The sequence below is a fragment of the Danio rerio genome, chromosome 6 (assembly GCF_052040795.2).
Source record: "Danio rerio strain M-AB ecotype USA chromosome 6, GRCz13ab, whole genome shotgun sequence".
NCBI classification, from domain to species: domain Eukaryota; kingdom Metazoa; phylum Chordata; class Actinopteri; order Cypriniformes; family Danionidae; genus Danio; species Danio rerio.
This window is the reverse complement of record NC_141026.1, coordinates 2,745,001-2,767,378: the sequence shown is the minus strand read 5'-3', so window position 1 is coordinate 2,767,378 and position 22,378 is coordinate 2,745,001. Positions and strand designations below refer to the sequence as shown.

General features: G+C 34.8%; 2 protein-coding genes across 36 annotated transcripts in view; one reads left to right on the top strand and one right to left on the bottom strand.

The window, feature by feature from the left end:
* The window catches only part of rgsl1 (regulator of G protein signaling like 1), a 20,168-nt gene extending 6,728 nt beyond the window's left edge, over positions 1-13,440 (bottom strand). For 2 of the 35 annotated variants that reach the window (XM_087256400.1, XM_087256404.1), the window contains exons 1-12: positions 13,166-13,391; positions 12,638-12,717; positions 12,487-12,561; positions 12,282-12,408; positions 9,522-9,623; positions 8,803-8,922; positions 7,793-8,664; positions 6,003-6,065; positions 3,264-3,483; positions 3,128-3,187; positions 2,209-2,302; positions 38-225 (exon numbers count right to left, since the gene is read on the bottom strand). In XM_087256400.1, the coding sequence (XP_087112526.1) occupies positions 38-225; positions 2,209-2,302; positions 3,128-3,187; positions 3,264-3,483; positions 6,003-6,065; positions 7,793-8,664; positions 8,803-8,922; positions 9,522-9,623; positions 12,282-12,408; positions 12,487-12,561; positions 12,638-12,717; positions 13,166-13,250 (2,086 nt within the window). In that variant the 5' untranslated portion in view covers positions 13,251-13,391. Of the gene's footprint in view, positions 1-37; positions 226-2,208; positions 2,303-3,127; positions 3,188-3,263; positions 3,484-6,002; positions 6,066-7,792; positions 8,665-8,802; positions 8,926-9,521; positions 9,624-12,281; positions 12,409-12,486; positions 12,562-12,637 lie in introns of all 35 variants that reach the window. The other 33 variants (XM_087256402.1, XM_087256406.1, XM_087256407.1 and 30 more) reach the window with 26 other exon arrangements.
* The window catches only part of prkag1 (protein kinase, AMP-activated, gamma 1 non-catalytic subunit), a 16,209-nt gene continuing 7,085 nt past the window's right edge, over positions 13,255-22,378 (top strand). Inside the window, 9 exon segments of the mRNA NM_213161.1 lie at positions 13,255-13,391; positions 16,073-16,124; positions 16,860-16,960; positions 18,223-18,304; positions 19,050-19,108; positions 19,182-19,227; positions 19,323-19,377; positions 19,969-20,095; positions 20,671-20,836. Coding sequence (NP_998326.1) covers positions 13,383-13,391; positions 16,073-16,124; positions 16,860-16,960; positions 18,223-18,304; positions 19,050-19,108; positions 19,182-19,227; positions 19,323-19,377; positions 19,969-20,095; positions 20,671-20,836 — 697 coding nt within the window. The 5' untranslated portion in view covers positions 13,255-13,382.

Below are 22,378 nucleotides of genomic sequence, written 5' to 3'. Positions count from 1 at the left end.
TGCTAAATGACTAAAGGTAAATGAGCATAAGCAGTACCAGGATCATCTCTGCGGAAGTATTTGTCAACAATGAGGCATATTTTGGCCTTCTGCCGCTTGTGTTCGATGCTGCGCAAAGCTTCTGCATCCTGGATAAAGAGCAGGGCTCCGTCTGCACCTTGAGTCTGCAGAAACTGCAGGAAGTGATTGAAGTACGTATGCGATGTTATGACCTCTTCAAACGACCTGCGGAAAATACAGACAGTACAGACTCTGCTCAAAAAAAAAAAAAAGTCACATTTATTTTCTTTTTTAAATATTTCCTAAATGGTGTTTTACAGATTCAGGAAATTTTCACAGTAGTTCCTATAATATTTTTTCTTCTGGAGAAAGTCTTATTTGTTTTATTTCGGCTAGAGTAAAAGCAGTTTTTAATTGTTTTAAACCCATTTTAGGTCAATATTATTAGCCCCCTTAAGCAATATTTGTTTTGGATTGTCTTCAGAACAAACCACTGTTATACAATGACTTGCCTAATTATCCTAACTTAACCTAATTAACCTAGCTAAGCCTTTATTTTATTTATTTATCAGGATTCCAATTAACCACTACCAAGGTAGTGGCTATTCTTCCTGGGGTCCATCGAACACAAAACAAAATGACATTAATACATAACAACAAAGACTAATAAAAATAAAACATAAAAACCCAAAATTCACACATAACATCCATATAAACAATCCCATTACTATTGTATCATTAAATATTTATTTAACAAATTTTTAAACCTCATTTTACTAGTTACAAAGCATGTAATGTCTGATGGCAATTCAATCCATGTTTTCATTCCTCTACCAGTGGTGGCCAACCCTGTTCCTGGAGAGCCACCTTCCTGCAGATTACAGCTGCAACCCATATCAAACACACCTGCCTGTAATTATCACGTGGTGTTCAGGTCCTAATTAATTGGTTCAGGTGTGTTTGATATGGGTAGCAACTGAAATCTGCAGGTGGGTGGCTCTCCAAGAACAGGGTTGGCCATCTCTGCTCTATTCACCTTATTCTCCGCCAACGAGCGGGCGCAGCCACTTGAATCTTTTTGGCTCGAGACTTCCGGACTCATTCACTTCCATTAATTTTTAGACATTAAAAACTGCAAACTGATATTTCCTCATTATATTATTCTACTTGGTCTGTATAGTCTTGCAAACATTTGTTTGTAGAGCAAGTAGTTTGACCGTTTTCTGCCGTTTATTATTCCTAGTCATTTCTCCCATAGGCGACTGAATCGGAAGTTCTAAGACAATCGCGAAACCAGGCGCACATTTTAAAATAAGATCAATACATTACAAGCGTTGCTTTGCATTCGTTTTTGAAACGGGAAGCAAAAAATGTCCTTTTAATGCATGCCTGATGTTTAAATTATGACTAGCATCCCTATTCAAAAGTTAACAGTACAATACACTTGGCACTCTTGACACAGAAATATTCCTTATGAAACATGACAGAGTAACAATTACCCTATCCTTCACCAATAACCAACCTAAAGTTGTATGCATTTTCATAATATTAACTCTTCTATTGCAGTGTAAAATGAGTCGTGCCGCTCTATTCTGGACTAACTGTCTTTACTTGATGCACTCGACCATACCACTGGATTGTAATCTAGATAAGAAAGAACAACTGCCTGAACAGATACAGTACTGTGGTAAAATTGTACACATCTCCTAATAATTGATGTGCTTTTAAGCTGAATTCTAGTGTCTTGTCTTGAAGAATATCTAGGCAAATATTATGTGCTGTCATCATGGCAAAGATCTGTTATTAAAAATGAGTAATTAAAACTTTTATGTTTAGAAATGTTGAAATAAATCTTCATATTGTATATACAGGAGGGAGTATTTGAACTCTCAGTAATGATTTTAAATCACACTGAACTGAGCTAAACTGAACTGAACTTAAACACTAAAAACTGAACCACACTGTTCCAGTTACTATGACCATTTATGTGAAGCTGCTTTGACACAATCTACATTGTAAAAGCGCTATACAAATAAAGCTGAATTGAATTGAGGGCTAATAATTATAATAATTCAGACTTCAACTGTGCATCCTGAGATCATTAATATGAATTTACAAATAGTCTTTCCACAAACTTGCCTTTACTCATCTTTCCACATGACAATCTCCACTTATACTTGAGATTAGGGAATGGTGATAAAAGTGAACCTGGGTTTTGTGGTTGGCTTTTCATTAAAAATGTTGTCCTTCTTATATGTTTTGATCTGGACCTCGGGAACTGTGGTTTTAGATTTGGGAGGATCTGGATGAGGAGAATACAGTAAAGTACATGGCTCAAAGATGAAACAATCAATTGTAATACAGCATTATTTTCCTTCAACTTAGTCTCTGATTTACCACAGCAGAATGAACTGCCAGCTATTCTGTTTTATGCAGTGGACGCCACTCCAGCTGCAACCCAGTACTGGGAAACACCCATACACACTTAGTCTCTCTCACTCACACACAACAACCAATTTAGTTCATCCTATTCCCCTATAGCGCATGTGTTTTGACTGAGGGGGAAACCGGAGCACCCGGAGGAAACCCACGTTAACACGGGGAGAGCATGCAAACTCCACACAGAAATGCCAAATGACCCAGCCAGGACTTGAACCAGCGACTTTCTTGCTGTGAGAGGACAGTGCTAACCACTGAGCCACTGTAATAATACTATTTCAAAATTGTAAATAAACAAATATTATTAGAGAATGTTTTGGGTTTCGCGGTGGCGGAGTGGGTGGATGATTGCCTCACAATAAGAAGGTCGCTGGTTCAATACTCGTCAGGGTCAGTTGACAATTCTGTGTGGAGTTTGCATGTTCTACAGGTGAATTGAGTAGGCTAAATTGTCCATAGTGTGTGTGTGTGTGTGTTTGTGTGAATGAGTCTGTATGGATATTTCCCAGTGATGGGTTGCAGCTGGAAGTGCATCCGCTGCGTGAAACATATGGTGGAAAAGTTGGCGGTTGATTCCGCTGTGGCAATCCTAGAATAATAAAGCGACTAAGCCGAAAAGAAAATGAATTAATGAATGTTTTACAAGAAAACTTCATGTGAAATCGGGTGTGCCAGTGTGACACTTTACCCTGAGCCGGTTGTGTTGTGTCAGTCATTGATGCGGGTTTGGGCTCCTCGGGTGCGTCTGCTGAATAAAAACACGGTCATTATTTTGAGACAGTCAGGATGAAAACGAGGCCTGCTTTTTGTGGGTGTTCTCTCACCGGTTGTGTTGTACTTGTGCAGAAGTGATCCTCCTCTGTGCGGATCCTGAAGAGCCACTAAAGTCCAGCTGTCGTGATTCAGATCTGCAGGATCGAGACGAGCGCAGCATCCTTCACACAACATTAGCGCCTCGGTCTGAGCCAACAGAGCATCTGTTTCAGTCCCGAAACTAGAAAACAGCAGCGGCACAGAGTCTTCAAGCCCATTGCCGTCTGAACTCTGAGAAACAAAACACACATGATGATGAGAACTGGAGAAAAATCGGCCACCGCACTATAAAAAATGTTTTACATATTTTGTTATTCATGTTATTGGTTTTTTGGTTTTTATTTATGCTTTTGGCCTCTATTTTGACGGTCCATGCGCAGAGTGCAAAACGCAGGGCACAAACGCTTGTCAGAACGCATATTTGCTAATTTACGGACGGGAAAATGCGCTTTGCGCCGTGGCGCATGGTCTAAAAGGGTTGAGTTTATTTTCTTAATGAGTTATAGGTGTGTTTTGAGAATAAACCAATCAGAGTCTCATCTCCCATTCCCTTTAAGAGTCAGCTGCGTCACGCCAAGAGCGCATTCGCTATTTACAGGACGCAAAGTAAGTCTAAGTGGAAAAACTGAGCATTTCACTAGCAAACAGTTCACAGTTGACAGAAAATTGTTAAACAGAGCATCTACTGCGTGAGAATGAGAGAAAATGGATCTACTTTCATTTTCGCTCTTGGATAGGGAAACCTTTACACACAGACATCAATTAGTCTATAAATAATTAATTTCGTTTGTTAAGCGCAAAGATTTGTTTCAAAACTATTTCTAAATTCAGTTCTAATTTCTAGCAAACGAATAAATGAACAATATTAACTAAGTGTGTTCAAAAACCTGAGTTATATCCTAAAACACATGCTGTGCCCCATAGGGTCTAAAACCTGACAGGTGGGCAAATCTAAGCTTGTTTTTAATAAAACAAATATAAATATGGATATAATAAATAATACTGCTAATAATAATAACATTATACAAAAGCAAATTGTTATGAATGAACTGAAAAAGCCTCCCGAGATGAAGAAGAGATAAAAGCAGTGATTTTTCATATTTATGTAGGCTAGAAAATAATATGTTTTGTAATATTTTAATCCTTTATATTTATATCCTATATCTATTCTTATTATAAAAATCTTACTATTTAAATTTTTTCATATGTAAAGATATTTGCGTATTGCTCTCTTGTGTGTATTAAGCAGTGTGTAAGTGAGGCGCAACTCTGCGCCGGAGTTTAGACCGGGTTTGTTTTGGTGTAAAGAAAAATCTATTTTAGTTTCTCAAAATAGCGACGCGCCAGCGGTCCGCCTCAGAACGCCTTCGGTTTTAGACCAGAACACCTATGGGTGCACATATGAGCGCTAATGCATTTGCTATTTAAACAGCGTAGCGCAACACCTCAAAACGACTCTTGCGCCAAGCTGAAACTACCAAACAAGTATTGCGCCGCGCCTTGCTCCACATTGCGCCGGGTGTATGATAGGGCCCTTTGAGTTGGATTATGAAACCTTGATTTTTCGTCAACTTTTAACCTTGAAAACTAAAAAAAAACATTAAACATTATTAATAGTGTAAAATGCTATATCGTCTGGGTTCATACAAAAAAACCTTTGCAATAAACTGCCACTACATTTTCTGTTATTTTATAGACTTATTTATCTATGTATTAGTTCCTATACATAATAATAATAATAATTCCTTACATTTATATAGCACTTTTCTGGGCACTCAAAGCGCTTTACACACGACAGGAATCTCCTCATCCACCAGCAGTGGGCAGCATCCACCTGGATGACACAACAGCAGCCATATTGTGCCAGACCACACAACACACACCAGCTGACTGGTGGAGAGGAGACAGAGTAATGAAGCCAATAATGATATGGGGAGGGTTGGGAGGCCATGATGGACAGAGGTCACTGGGCAGAATTGGCCAGGATGCCGGGGTTAAACCCCTACTCGTTTTCGCAGGACATCCTGGGCTTAATAATGACCAGAGAGAGTCAGGACCTCGGTTTAACGTCTCACTTGAAAGACAGCGCTTACTGAGCTGTATAGAGTCCCCGTCGCTATACTGGGGCATTAGGACCCACACAGACCGCAGGTTGGGCGCCCCCTGCTGGCCACACTAACACCACTTCCGGCAGCAACCTAGCTTTCCCATGTGGTCTCCCATCCAGGTACTGATCTGGCGCAGCCCTGCTTAGCTTCAGTGGGTGAACATGTGAGAGTTGCAGAGAGCTAGCTGCCGGATATTATATTATATTATATTATATTATATTATATTATATTATATTATATTATATTATATTATATTATATTATATTATATTATATTATATTATATTATATTATATTATATTGTACTATATTATATTATTATATTGTATTATATTATATTATATTATATTATATTATATTATATTATATTATATTATTATATTGTACTATATACTATTATATTATATTATTATATTGTACTATATTATATTGTATTATATTATACTATATTATTATATTATACTATATTATATTATATTATATTATATTATATTATATTATATTATATTATATTATATTATATTATATTATATTATATTATATTATATTATATTATATTGTTATTTCAAAGTACTAAAAGGTAGTAAATCATGAGATAATTTAGATTTGTGTGTGAACTAACCCTTTCATGAGCATAACTCACCAGCAGAGACAGCAGAGCTTCATCATCTGCATCTAAAAATGAGTTATAAACCTCCCGGAGCTCCTGTAAACAGAACAAACAACACATCTTCACAGTTACAGAGTACTCTACAGTTTACATTTCTGCTTCATTCATTTGATCAAAATTACAGTATAAAATGTGTAAATATTATTATGATTTAAAGTAATGTTTTCTGTTTAAATATACAGCAAAATGTAATTTATTTATATGATTGTAAGCTGAATTGTCAGCATTTCTCTAGTGTCACATGATCTTCTAGAAATCATGAGGATTTTATGATCATATTTGTAAACCGTCTTTTAAAAAAATATTTGAAAGCGTATGAATGATGAGAGCATTGAATGTTTCAATTTTAAGAAATATTTATTCTTTATTATCAGTTACATTTTTAGTTTTAAGATATTATTCTATATATTGTATTATGTTTTATTAGCTTTTTTGTATTAATATTGGATTATTTTTATTGCTTTCATTTTGGCATTATCTAATTTCATTTAATGCAAGTTCAATATACTGATCTCCTACTTTCACTGTTAATATTTTTATTATCTTTATAGTTTTTAATGCTAACATTTTTTAGTTATTTAAAACAACGAGTAAAGAAATAAACAAGCAATACTTCCTAGGTAAATTTTCTTTTTTTTCTTTTTTTATTATAAATTATATATTTTTTATTTTATTTATAATAACCCTAATCATGTTTTTTTAAGCAAATTTCCCTCACAGTGCAAAGACATCCAGTATAGAGTAAGTGTGTGTAAAACATGTGCCAGAGTAATGGGTGGTTCGTTCCACTGTGGTCACAGAAAATAATTATTTTAGAAGACAAGGTTTTTATCAGAATTTAAAGCAAGCTTTATTTCAGCATGAGGTATTTACAACTTAAATTCATTATTTTCATAATGTATTATTTTAGACTATATTTATATGTATTATTTAGGACTATATTATTTAACAATACTTAATGTTTTATTTAAGTATTGCAGAGATACTTTTGTAATTTAAAGGTGACTTTTTTGTAAGATATTTTTACATCTATATTCATTTTCTAATTTTCCTTCTCTTATTTATCAGAGATCGCCACAGCGGAATGAACCACCAACTATTCCAGCATATGTTTTTACACATGGATGCCCTTCCAGCCACAACCCAGTACTAGGAAACACTCATGTACACACAAACTCATACACTACGGCCAATTTAGTCTAGTTCAGGGGTCACCAACCCTGTTCCTGGAGGGCTACCTTCCTGCAGAATTCAGTCCCAACCCTGATCAAACACACCTGAACCAATTAATAGGACCTAAAGCAGCCCTTGATAATTACAAACAGGTGTGTTTGGTCAGGGTTGCAACTAAAATCTGCAGGAAGGTAGCCCTCCAGGAACAGGGTTGGTGACCCCTGGTCTAGTTCATTCAACTACACTGCTTGTGTTTGGACTGTGGGGGAAACCAGAGCACCCAGATGAAACCCATGCCAATACAGGGAGAACATGCAAACTCCACACAGAAATGCCAACTTTCCCAGCTAGGACTCGAACCAGCGACCTTCTTGCTGTAAAGCGACTAACCACTGAGCCACCATGTCACCAGTATGACATTTTTACAACTTATTTACCATTCTGACCTTCATTTGAGCATTGCTTAGATACTTTTGTAATTTAGACTGAAGTTTTTAACATCTCTATATAGTTTGTAATGATATTTATTGTCATAAGCTTCATGAAAATAAGTCATTGTCCGCTAGCCAAAAGCCTGTTTAGTCTTTTACCTTGCATAAGTGATATTTGGCCTTGTAAATCCACGGCAGAGCTGCACTGGAGGGCAGAAGCGAGGACAGATTTTGTCTAATCTCTGCATCCAGATGTCTAATAAAGCGTGGCTTGTTTTCCTTCAGGTACGTCTCTGTGATCCGCCGAGCTGCTGTCTGTCTTAGTGCACAGACTGGATCTTCACCCTGTGCTTTCAGAAGCAGCAGAAGAAAGAAATCCAGATCTTCCAACAAATCCAGCATCAGCCGTTCCTCCAGCAGCTCCCGGGCTCCCAGGAAATACCTAAAGGGCCCTCCGGAAAGACCCTCGGCGGATAGAGCCGGCTGGAGAAACTGGATATCTGACGGAGGTGAATTAATATCAACACAAAAGGGAATCTGACAAGCTGGAGTCTGGATGCATGTGTGATGAATATTAGCATCATCATCACTCTCTATAGCTGCTTTGTTTTTAGTCTCCTCTGGAGGATGTGCCACATTTGAACACTGTAAATTAGTCTGAGCGGATGGTGGAAGCCATAAACAGATGCTTTTAGACTGGTGTGTGTTTTTGGGTTTGTGTTGTGAACTCCACAGATGTCGTTTGCTGCGCTTGCTGTCGTAGGATCTCGCTGGATGGACTGTAAAATCTGGGTCTTTCTGTTTGCGCTCTGTTGAGGAAGGTGATCGAGATGATGGGGAGCAAATGGAGATGTATTTTTCTACAACAGGTCGACATTCGGGTATTCGCCACATGCTGGATTTACAGCAGTGTAAGAAGTGAGGAAGCCAATAGGACTGGAGCTGATTCAAAGCGCTCGTTCTCATCTCTGCCAAAACTCTCTTCTGGGAAATCAGAGGACAGTCTCTCGATAGGAGAGCAGTCACGTCATCTATAAATAATAGTAATAATAATAATAAAAAAAGGTTTCATTTATTATTAGAAGAAGAACAAAATGCACACCAAATGTCATTTTCTACAAGCAGAAGAGCTGAAATAGTGTACGATATTAAAGGGAAGAGAAACATACACCGTCTGATCGCTGTGTGAAGTGCTTGACGATTCAATGTCTGAAACGCTTCTTCAGTTTCTTCTTCCTTTATCCTCAAGATCATGGATGCTCTCACGCAGAACAGAAGAAGCTCCTCTTCTGCTTTAAAACACAGACAGCGCAGTGAATTGTTAAGATCATTTCAGCATCAATTCAGGCAAACTCAATACAAGAACTGTAAATCTGAGTCTAATTTAATGGATTGTCCCATGAAGTGCTTTAAAATGTGACATAATTTAGACTGAAACATAAAGAGAGGGAGGGGCATAGAGTAGCTCCTCCCCCTTTAAAAATAAACAGCCAATAATGTTTTATCACAGCTCTGTCAGGGAGTGGTTAAGATCAAGTGTATTTAGCAATAGGGGGTGGGGCATGTCAGATACTAGAGAGCATTTGATTGGTCAGAAGATTTGATGAGAGACGCAAGTATGAAAAAAAATCATTGATTTATTTAAGTGGAAGTGACAAGCTGCAAGCTTTGGGGGTTTATTTCTTCTGATTGCTAATTTTGTTACCGTTTTGGAGCACACTAGCTTTTAGATACCCTTAAGACTAACTTACTGATTCTCACATCTAAAAAAAACTTTATTATGATTTTACGGGGACTTTAAAGGGTCACCAAACCTTAAAACACATGACACTGGATGCAACATTGGAGTCATTTGATGTAAAATGAATGTATAATTTCAGATTCACACCATCAGAGCTCTTGAGAAATGAGCGAAGTCTCTGGATTCCCCTCACACTGCCCAGACATTTCCTCACAAGCCACTGATCTGCTGGAGTCCATTTCAAATCCACTGGAAGACAGGGAATGTGTATTATGCTGCATTGTAAAAGGATAGCTCACCCAAAGATAAGATTCTGCCATTATTTATTCACACTCACTTTGATCCAATCCTGAAACTACACGTTTAATGCACACCAATACATGTGGAGTTCAATTACAGCCACAATAAAAATGACTATCCGGGGTGGGGGGTTGGTTTCGCCACAGCGGAATGAACCGCCAACTTATCCAGCAAGTTTTTACACAGCGGATGCCTTTCCAGCCGCAACCCATCTCTGGGAAACATCCACACACATTCACACACACAACCATACACTACGGACAATTTAGCCTACCCAATTCACCTGTACCGCATGTCTTTGTCGCCACAGCGGAATGAACCGCCAACTTATCCAGCAAGTTTTTACACAGCGGATGCCCTTACCGCATCCCTAGTAGCAAATAATTCTGGCCCAGATTTGGCAAAAAGCTGGCACAGCAGGCATTCATCCGGCACTGGCATACAGCATGTGGGCCAAACATGGCCCGGGTTTGGCAGAGGTGGCACCGTTTTTAAGGCGGCACACAAGATTTGGGCCAGATGAAAAACGTAGTATTTGGCCCAGATTTAAAAATTTGATAAGTGGGCCATGTGAGTTTGGCCAGTCTTGACCCACATTTAAAATACACTAAAATCATTTTTGAGTAAAGAAAAAAAATCTACCAATCAGGTCACTTTGAGAAAAAGCGTGCCCATAGTGGGCCTAAAGAGCATCACTCCATGGGTTTATCAATTTCATTGCAATCGTGACACACCAACCTATCTGGCCCAGTTCAGGCCCAGTTATGAGTTATTAACTTGGCTGAGACTTGGCCCAGATATGGTCCGTGCTTGGCTCTTGTCTGGAAGACAGATTTGGTCCAGTCATGTACCGTAATTCACTGCGGCATGTGGGCCAAGCAAAACCTGATTGTGTGGGCCAGAGCTGGGCCAGAGAAACTTTGCTATGTGGGATGTCTTTGGACTGTGGGGGAAACCGGAGCACCCGGGGGAAACCCACGCGAAGGCAGAGAAAACATGCAAACTCCACACAGAAACGCCAACTGAGCCGAGGTTCGAACCAGCGACCCAGCGACCTTCTTGCTGTGAGGCGACAGCACTACCTACTGCGCCACTGCCTCGCCTAAAAATGACTATAGTAATTTACAGTGTTTTGAAACCTTACTATAGTGAAGTGTAGTACTGTATATTCATTGTTATTTAATTATAACACTTTGTTAAAGTCTGTAAGAACTGAAAGTTGATATATTGATGTACTTCCAACTGAACAGAATATTGAGTAGGTGCCAGGGTTTTCTATTTCCACATCATTCCCTCATAGCACACTAATGGTATAAGGAGCATGGTTAATAACATTAACATACACTTGCTATGGAAGCCATCAAGTGCTCGTCAAGTGCCAAAATCTGATACCAAAATTGTTTTTCAGTGGATACATTTATACATTTTTATATATATATTTTTTTATACACATCATTGTATGATGTATCTATTGCAGTGGCCATCTTTGCACACAAGACGACATATTCACTGGCTTCAATTCATATTTAAATGTATTCATTTTAAATATCCTAATTTATTTACAACAATATTTTCTACTTTTTTCTTAAATTATCAAAACATTCTGTTCAGACTTATTTTTTGCTCCTCATTTAAAAAAATCTTTTGGTGAAAAGCTTTTATTTTTAAGTGTCCAATAGACTGGAATAATTTACATGCTAAGATTTGATCTAAGGCATCATTTAAGGTGTTTAAGCAAACTTTGCTGTCATATTTTAATTTAGACTGAACTTGACTGGATGTTGTTTATGTGGTGCTTTGATACACCGATCTGTACATCCTTTTGTACTTTGTAGATGTATACTACTTCACCTTTTGTTAATGTTTGTCTTATTGTTTATTGTTGTTTTTGATGTTGTGTAATTTATGTTTTGTTTTTGTCCTCTTGTGTTATTATTATTATTATTATTATTATTACTACTACTATTATTATTATTATGTGGTTGTGATTAAATGTGGGACCCCCTTGAAAATGAGTTGGTATATCTCAAGAAGTTTATCCTAATGGATAAATATCCAGTGAACAAAGAATAATTATTTACCTTAAGAATAACAATGTGAGCTAACAAAATAAAGATTTTAAGTTTTGATTTCACATGAACTTGCTACAGCATATTAACATTATCTATTGTGAATTAATAAACGGTAATAAATAATGTAGTATACTTTAGTTTTTACTACAGTAAACTGTGTTGTATTGTAATGTACAAATAGTTGTCAAAAACTTACTGGTACAGGATTGGATAATTTATATTACTGTGTTATCTTAGAAACTACAGAATTACCACAACAGATAAGTTCATGTACTTTACTATAGTATGGTTTAACAGCACTGTAGTATTTACTATATTTGATATATGGCCCAAGTCTTGTGTGCCACCTTAAACATGGTGCCAACTCTGCCAAACCCGGGCCATGTTTGGCCCACATGCTGTATGCCAGTGCCGGCAGATGCCTGTTGTGCCAGCTTTATGCCAAATCTAGGCCAGAGTTCCTTGCTACCTGGGGTGAATGGGTCAACTAATCCTAAAAAAAAACTTACATTGTATTATCATAAGAATATATTACCTGTGGATTTACAGGACACAAAGTCAAGGATCTCTGTACAGAGAAGGAAAAAGTGATAGAGCTCAGTTCGTCTGAAGAAAACCATCCGATGCATCTCTAACCATTTCAGAAACTCTCCAGTGTTCACCTGACAGCAAATATATCACAGATATTACATATGTTTTTGTCGATAAACTGTAGTAAATATACAGAAATAACCTTCTACCTGAGTGAAGGGCACATTGGGCCACATTAACCACTTGTTTTGGTTCATCATGTAGAGCGGAGTTTGACCAAACACCTGAAAACACCACAAAATACAAGATCAGCCCTAGATAATCTGAGAGGACATGAGTAAACATGAGGTTTTATCTTACTGGAAGACTTAAATATGTATTGAAGAAATCCACAAACACTTCATCGTTCAGGAGAATCTCGAGTCCCATCTTCATTTTCTCTGCAAATACGAGTTTATAAATCATTAAATGACCACTTTGATACAGACTTGCAAGATTTACATTACCTGTAACTCATATATATTGTATTGTACTGTTTTAAACAAGATGGGAGTACAAGTAAGGTTTAATTAATGTGACAGCTCTGTCCTATGATCTGCTATTGTCAATTCTAAATACAAACGATAGTTTTCTGTTGCCTTGACAACGCAATTATTTACTTAATTTATGTGAGGAATCGTTTATTTATTTTATATTGTGTATACAAATACAACACGGTATGTTTATGTGGCACTTCGGCACTACTCATTGCTGTTGTGAACTTATTTTTTAGTTATGCTAACGTCAATTATAATACTTTTATAGCATTGTTATTATTTATGGTCATGTTTAAATATTTTAAATACTAGTTAATAATAAGGATTAATACTATTATGTATCGATTATTACGATGAGGAGGAGGAGGATGGTGGCGGAGAAGAGCGAACACGTGTGTCGTCATATCCGGTCGCGGCCTCCGCAGAGTCTTCCTCATCCTCGGAGGAGTCTGTCAGCAAGCAGCGGGGCGAGGAGCGAATTAAACATCATTTCTGCAACCGAAGACCGAATTAAACTAAATTCTCGCATTTAGAAATCGAAGTGAACGTCTTCACGCTGTGAATGGATCATGGAGTGTGTAAGTAGTGCAAGTTTAAACTGACTTCAGGAGACAGAAGAGTTGATCTGACAGACAGCGGAGAGACGTTTAAACTAATGGCGGTTCATGTTCAACGTTAACTGTGTTATGATATGCAAAAATGGCTAATATCTGATAAAATGTTGATATAGAGAGCTTTAAGTGTCATTAGGGTGACTGCTGTGACCTGTAGTGTTTCCCATTCAAATGAAGCCAGTTGTACTTTGCCTCCGGTTACGATCAGTGTTCTGCTAGTTAAGTTAACTGCATTAAGGCAACCTTAAAGTTGGTTTTACATTCACACATTCCGACTTTCTCCTTAATAATATAGTTTCAGAAAGATATTCTTTGCAAATTCTAAATAGTGAAATCATATTAGCTGCCAGTGACTATCAAAGTACTCAAATAAATAGTGCTAATGTTGTTTTGAAGTTATACTTGCATGAGATTTCAGACCGAATATTCAAAGTACCATGGTAAACAATATAGGACGCCTGTCACAAGTTGTCACTGAACGAATGTGCGAATATAAAACCAACTTTACCTCAATGTTGACTGTCTTTATACTAGTATTACATACTGTGCGTAAGTGTGCATTGTGTATAAGTTTACTGCTTTAAGCAACTATATGAAAACTCAAATTTACTCCAGCACTGGGTTATTACACTGTCGTACCATGTTAATAAGCTTACTGCATTATTCTACTGAATATATTGTAACATTTGCATAACTGTACTGTCGTTCTTCGTTAGTTTTTCCTCTGTTTACAGTACTAATGTAACAGATTTACTTGTGCTGCTGTAATATAGCATAAATTTACTCTAGTAGTTGACTGTTGTTACACTAGTACTGTTATTATATTCACTGGTGTACTGTGATATTCAATAATATTACTACTTAGTGTATTTTACTGCTGTTGCACTGGTACTGTTATCAAATTTACTGCTATACTGTAATATTTAATAAATCCACACTATTACTTGTGTACTGCTGTTACCTCTAGTACTGTTATTAAATGTATTGCTATACTGTAATATTAAATAATAATAGAGTATTTGTACTGATGTTACAGTAGTACTGTTATTAAATTTACTGCAATACTGTAATATTAAATTATATTACTTTAGTATTTTTACTGCTGTTACACTAGGAGTGCTCTTATCAAATGTAATGCTATACTGTAATATTTAATAAATCCACACTATTACTTGTGTACTGCTGTTACCTCTAGTACTGTTATTAAATGTATTACTATATTGTAATATTAAATAATAATAATTGAGTATTTTTACTGATGTTACAGTAGTACTGTTATCAAATTTACTGCTATACTGTAATATTTAATACATTTACACTAGTACTTCGTTTACTGCTGTTACCTCTAGTACTGTTATTAAATTTAATATTAAATTAATAAATTAATATTAATGTAATATTAAATAAAAAAAATTAATTAATATAACTGTAATGTTAAATAATATCACTAGTATGTTACTGCTGTTACAGTAGTACTGTTATCAAATTTAAACTAGTACTTTGTTGACTGCTGTTATTCTTGTACAGTTATAATATTTACTGCTATACTGTAATATTAAGTAATATTACTACTTAGTTTTTACTGCTGTTACACTAGTACTGTTCTCAAGTTTACTGCTATACTGTAATATGAATTAAATGTACACTATTAATTTGTTTACTGCTGTTACACTATTACTGTTAAGAGATGTAATTTTATACAATAATATTAAATAAATGTACTTGGTTTACAACAGTTACGTACTGTTATCAAGCTTATGCATTAACTTTAATGCTGCACAGATTTACTCTAATATTTTGTTAGTTTACTGCTGTTTACTATGTTAACAGATTTACTGCTATAAACTGTATTATTGCATACATTTACTCTAGTACTTGTTTTACTGCTGGTATACTATTACTATGTTTACATATTTACTGCTATACTGTAATATTGCACAATTTCACACTAATATTGTTAACCAATTTACTTGTATCTTGTAATATGGCATAAATTTACTTAGTTTACAACTGTTACACAAGTACTGTTAACAAATAAACTGTAATGTTGCACAGATTTACTCTAGTACTTCATTCGTTTTTACGGCTGTTAAACTACTGTCAACAAATGTACTGGTATGCTTTAATAATACACTTATTTACACTAGTATTTTGTTTAATGCTGTTGTGCTAGTCATGTTAATAGAATTCCTTAATCAGATTTACTTTTCATCCTGTAAATTGCATTTAGTTTGCTCTAGTATTTTATTATACTGTTTAAAACAAGTACAGTGGCAAATAGTTATCTGCATATAATTAAATGTTCCGCAAATTTATTCTGGTACTAAACTGGCTTGATCTTATTGGCTTTTTGTCGCTGTAGTAATTTGCTGTTATATTTTAGTGATGTAATTATTAGATAAGTTCACTAGTGATGCGCTTGATTTACTGAGTTACTGTTTAATTGGTTCTCAGTTATTAATTAATAGTGAAAGCAAAGCAGAAAACTAATCCACAAAGAAACATTAACATTTAATGCAGTCATGCAGTTAGATTTATATGATAACACATAATGTATTCAAACTTGATTTAATCAGAATTATTGCATTTATTTGAGAAAACAAGCAAGTTTTAATAATGTATTCTTCTTGACATCTGTTTTTCAGCTTCCTGCTGTTCTAGATGATTTGGATTGTAAAAAGGAGGCGCACATAGAGGGTAAGAATGTGAATAAATAAAGACGAGACTGTAGTTCTGCGATGACCTGCAGCTCATGTGTGTGAGATCTGATGGCCGAGCGGAGCAGTGTTTTGATTTCAGTGTTTGCTATGAAATGTGAGACTAAAGGGACAACAGAAATATTATCCAGTGCCGGCATGTTCCATGACACTTTTTGTCTCATGTTTTTATTAGTTGTGTACTTAATGCATGTTCATCTGATGTTTCACAAGGATTTCCACAGGGTCTAAAAATAATATTGTCTTGTATTGTTTTAAATCATTTTAAAAGTTCTTAAACTCCCTATATCCACGTAAAGCTACCCAATCAAGCCAAAACCCATTGAATCACCAATAATCCATCTTAAAAAAAGCTTTTAACAAACTCTACTTATAACATATTTATTAATGTGGTTTAATTAGGTTACTTACAATAACTTTTGTTTAAAATCTCTCCACGTATTTATAGACTACATATGTTTGTTTTTCACTTAAAGAGAAGTTATGTTGAAAAAAATATCTGATACATAATAGGTGGGTTAAGTAAACACTTTTTTTGGACCAACTGGATTATTAGAAGAAAAAAAATCCTTAGTATTTAGCCCTTTATAATTCTCAAATTTCATTCATAATGGTCTTAATCTTAAATTAAACTTTGTGAAACCTGCTGAAACCATGTTTACTTTGTGTATGTTAGAGCAATAAAATAGTCTTTTTTTTATTTCTCTCAAACTAGATCCTGAATTTAATGTGTACACCCGCTTCATGAAGTCCCACCGCTGCTATGATCTGGTACCAACTAGTTCCAAATTAGTGGTGTTTGACACTTCTCTCCAGGTAGGTGCACACAAGATGACCAAATGTTACATGCGCAACTTCGTTATGTAAATATATGTGATAAGTTTCTGTGTGAAACAAGAAAAAAATGTAGACATAACCTGATTGTGCAGATCATTAATGAGTTAGAAAATGTCAAGTGGCTGTTCCATACCAAAATACAGCAGGACAGAATGTGCATTTGAAAATATTTAAAATGAAAACGCTAAAAAATAAATCACTTTGCCTGTTCACTACTTTATATTTATATAAGCAATGTTATTATGATTAACTAAAATCATAAAACTTTTGTTACTTAAAATAAAATAGAGGTGATTGAAATTAAGTAAAATAGGAATTAAAATTATATGCATTTAAAATGCATGTTTTATTTAATAATTAAATATATAATTATCTTATAAAAAACATAATTATACGCATATTTTGCTTATTTTTTGAGTTAACTACAGACATAAAAAAGTAAGTTCTTTAAGAGGACGAACAAGATATGTTTGATCATTTTATTTAAAAAATATACAGTTGAAGTCAGAATCCCCCTTTTAATTGTTTTCTTATTTTTAAAATATTTTCCAAATGATGTTTAACAGAGCAAGGAAATTTTCACAGTATGTCTGATAATATTTTTTCTTCTGGATAAAGTCTTATTTGTTTTATTTCGGCTAGAATAAAAGCAGTTTTAATTTTTTAAACACTATTTTAGGGACAATATTATTAGCCCCTTTAAGCTATATTTTTCTTGATAATGTACAGAACAAACCACTGTTATACAATAACTTGCCTAATTACCCTAACCTGCCTAGTTAACCTAATTAACCTAGTTAAGCCTTTAAATGTCACTTTAAAATGTATAGAAGTGTCTTGAAGAATATCTAGTCAAATATTATTTACTGTCATCATGGCAAAGATAAAATAAATCAGTTATTAGAAATGAGTTATTAAAACTATTATGATTAGAAATGTGATGAAAAAAAATCTCTTTGTTAAACAGAAATCGGGGAAAAAAATAAACAAGTAGTTTAATAATTCAGGGGGGCTAATAATTCTGACTTCAACTGTATATTACATATAATGTTTATTTGCAATAACGTAAACCACTGAGTCGTATTTTAAGAGTAGATGCTTGCATTAAGAAATGGGGTCAGCTAAGGGTCATCAGTGACTTCATGTTGACTTTAGAGGCTGGATATATTTGCTCTGTATTTGTGTTAACATTTATGACGTTTAAATGCTTGCTGGTTGACTGGTGGTTGTATGGTTGCCAGGTGAAGAAAGCATTCTTTGCTCTCGTGTCTAATGGTGTGAGAGCAGCGCCGCTGTGGGACAGCAAGAAACAATGCTTTGTTGGTAAGCAAGCTCTAATTTGTTGAATGTTCTGTGGATGTTTAATTACATAAATAGGCTTTTGCAAAATATTTAACTAGTGTGATGCAATATATCAAGGCTTGAGCATTGAGTTTCATTATTATTATTATCATTATTATTATTGTTATTATTATTATAGCAGTTTTTCTTGCACTCAAATCAGCATCTTAAAACTGAAGAATCTGAATTCTAAAGAATCATGTGACTCTGAAGAATGGAGTAAGGATTCTGGATTTTCTTTAAATCACAGAACTAAATTATATTACTAAACAGTTATTATAAATTGTAATAATGTTCCTAATTTTACTGTTGTTTTTATTTTGGTGATCGTAAGCTCTTTTAATTTTATAGCCATTTCAGCTTCTATGGCTATGTCATGGCAAAAGAAAAACAGATCAAGTTTACCACATTTTATAAATACCAATTTTCTGTAATTATAAAAATATTCTAACAATTAAATGTCATCAACAGCAATAAATAATATACAAGGTAAAATACATAAATGATAATATATAAGATAAAAATCTAAAACAGTTTTTTGTTGAGCGTAAGAGACTCTTATGCTCATCAAAGAAATGATCATTTTACAGACCCCAAACTGTGGGCCATAATACACAATGGCAGATTATTATGATAAAAAAAATAATAATTATTTACACTTGTTAGCTGTTAATTGTACTAATAGTTCTGATTTAAGTTATCTCTTTCTCTTTTTTATTATTTGTAGGTATGCTGACCATCACCGATTTCATCAATATACTTCATCGCTATTACAAATCTCCACTGGTAAAATCCTCTCCTTGCCGCTCACTGTATTTATCTCATTTTAAGGATTATTAAATGTTTTTATTTATTTTAGGTCCAGATATACGAGTTAGAAGAGCACAAAATAGAGACCTGGAGAGGTGAGAAGGTTAATCTGTGTATTATTGATGTAAATAGTCTGATGTTTGCATGTACGACTGATCTGTTTTTTTCTCTTCTTCTTTTTTTCTTATAGAGGTTTACTTACAAGATTCCTTTAAGCCTCTAGTGAGCATATCACCCAATGCCAGGTAGGAGTTTCATTGGTGCAGATCAGATGATATAGCTGAATTATTAGCCTCCTGTATATTTTTTTTCCTCAATTATTCTTTAATGGAGAGAAGATTTTTTACACATTTCTAAACATGATAGTTTTAATCACTCATTTCTAATAACTGATTACTTTTATCTTTGCCATGATGACAGTAAATAATATTTGATATTTTTCAAGATACTAGTGTTCAGTTTAGTGACATTTAAAGGCTTTACTAGGTTATTAAGTTTAAGTTAGGGTAATTAGGCAAGTCAGTGTATAATGATGATGGTCTATTCTGTAGGCAATCGAAAAAATATTATTGCTTAAAGGGGCTAATAATTTTGACCTTAAAATTTTGACCTTTTTTAAATTAAGAACTGCTTTTATTCCTGCCGAAATAAAACAAATAAGACTGTCTACAAAAGAAAAAATATTATAGGAAATACTGTGAAAAATCACTTGCTTTGTTAGCATGAGGGCGAATAATTTTGACTTCAACTGTATTTGTTTATTATTATTATTAGTAGTAGTAGTAGTAGTATTCATTTATTTTTGAAATCTGATGTCTTATTTCTCCCTCTCTCAGCCTATATGATGCAGTTTCATCTCTACTAAAGCATAAGATCCACAGATTACCCGTCATCGATCCTCTAACGGGAAACGCTCTCTACATCCTTACGCACAAGAGGATCCTCAAATTCCTCAAACTCTTTGTAAGTTCCCTGCTTTGTAATCATTCAGTTACCACTGTTTCCTGTCATGCCAGAAATTACATTTGGCATGAAATTTTGTCCATTTTTTTTTCTTCTTCATTGTAATGCATGTCTAAGTGGGTTTGATTGGATGGTTGTGGCTTGCTTTTGGTGAATCTCATGTAAGTGACAGGCTGATCCCTCCCACTTGAGATGGAAATATGAGCTAAAGAAGTTGTTTTTATTTAGGATTATGAGGACACATTAATTAAAAAAGCATGTGTAAATAGTTTATAAAAGAATTTCTTTTTTTTTGTAAATGTTTGATTTCATAGTGACCTAGAGCAGTGTTTCTTAACCACATTCCTGGAGGACCACCAGTTCAGCTCGTTTTACATGTCTCCTTAACCAAATATAGACTTTTTTTATTTTATTTCAATGCTGAGGGTTTGTTCCAGAGCTATTGCTGTAATGATGTCTCAACTTTCCAAGCACTTATTGCTAAATATCCTTTTACTTGTGTATTAGTACAACTTGGATTTTCTTTGTTTTCCTTTCTGAAACTAGGTCTTTGTGTATGTTTTGATGTTCTCTAGATATCTGAGATCCCCAAACCTGCATTTCTGTCTCAAACACTGGAGGAGCTGAACATCGGGACGTTTGACAACATCGCAGTGGTACACTCCGATACGCCTCTGTACGCCGCACTCGGCATCTTCGTGGAGCAGAGAGTGTCTGCTCTTCCTGTGGTGGATGAAAATGGTCAGAAGAAATTTATTCATTGCATTTTAATTGTCTGTTTGTTTGTTTTTTTTACTTCTTATTAATTATACCTCCATGTTCATTATTTTATTTCCTGCTATAGTGTACATACAGTTGAAGTCAAAATTATTAGTTCTCCTGTTAAATTTTAATTATTTTATTTCCCCCAAATTCTGTTAATAGAGAGAAAAAAATTTTCCAACACATTTCTAAACATAGCAGTTTTAATAATTAATTTCTGATTTGTTTATTTATTTCATTTTTGACTAGATATTTTTAAGACACTAGTATTCAGTTTAAAGTGACATTTAAAGGCTTCACTAGGGTAATTAGGGTAAAGTTAGGGTAATTAGGCAAGTCATTGTATAACAGTAGTTTGTTCTGTAGATAATCCAAAACTAATTTTGCTTAATGAGGCTAATAATATTGACCTTATATATATATATATTTTTTTTATTAAAAACTGCTTTTATACTAGCCATAATAAAACAAACAAGACTTTCTCCAGAAAAAAAATTATGAAATATTATATAAATATAACTATAAATGCAATGAATTTCTCCTTACTCCGTTAAATATCCCTTGAGAAATATTTTAAAAAGAATAAATATTTCACAGCTAAAATTTTAGCCCACAAATGTACATCTCTTGTATAATTTAAATTGTATAATGTGTTCAGAGCCACTCTCAAAATAAAATTAAAAATGAAATAACAGAGATCTTACCTTGCTCCCTCTGTTGCCAAAACCGGGGGGAAAAAATATAGCAAACAAAAACTGGCATCCACCTCCCTTCTGCTCCGTTAAAGTTGAACCAAAACCAAAATTACAAAGTAAAAATGATAAATAGCAATTAAAGTCAAGTTTTTACAAAATCATTAGATTGTTGAATGTCTAGAAACAACCAGATTTTTAACTTCTCCACACGTATTTTAAGAAATATTTCAACTGTAGTAGCACTATAGCTTGTCTGGGGCAGGAGAATCAAGTGCAAGCAGCCTCAGCCAGGTAGTGTTTGGCACAGGCTGCTAGGGATGGCTGACATGAAACTCTGACATGACACAGTTTCGAGATCCCGAAGTGTTTCGAAACACTGCACCGAAGCATGATCCGAAACACCCAGGTCACGTGACTAAAGTGTTTCGAAACACTTGGTCACGTGACTAAAGTGATTCAAAGCATCGATCAGTTAAGAAGCGTTTCGGGACCTAGCAAATCTACATCCTACTGCCGGAGTCAGATTCTTGACCTGTCTCATATGGCCTAGTGGACTGTGCGTGTGCGCGCTGTTACTATTCTTTCAATGTCTTTTGGGTTCGAATCCTGACTTGTACAAATACTCCCAAATCATGGTTTTATGTATTTTAATCATATTTCTGTTTTATGGTGTAGCCTAAATAGATTACAGCTGCGGATACGCCGTCAATATAGCATCATTTTTGTAACACTAAAGCAATAATGAATATTTTTACAGTACTGATGGTTGGGTTTGGGTAGACGTTAATGGAATACAATAAATGGGAAATTTAATGAATAATATAAC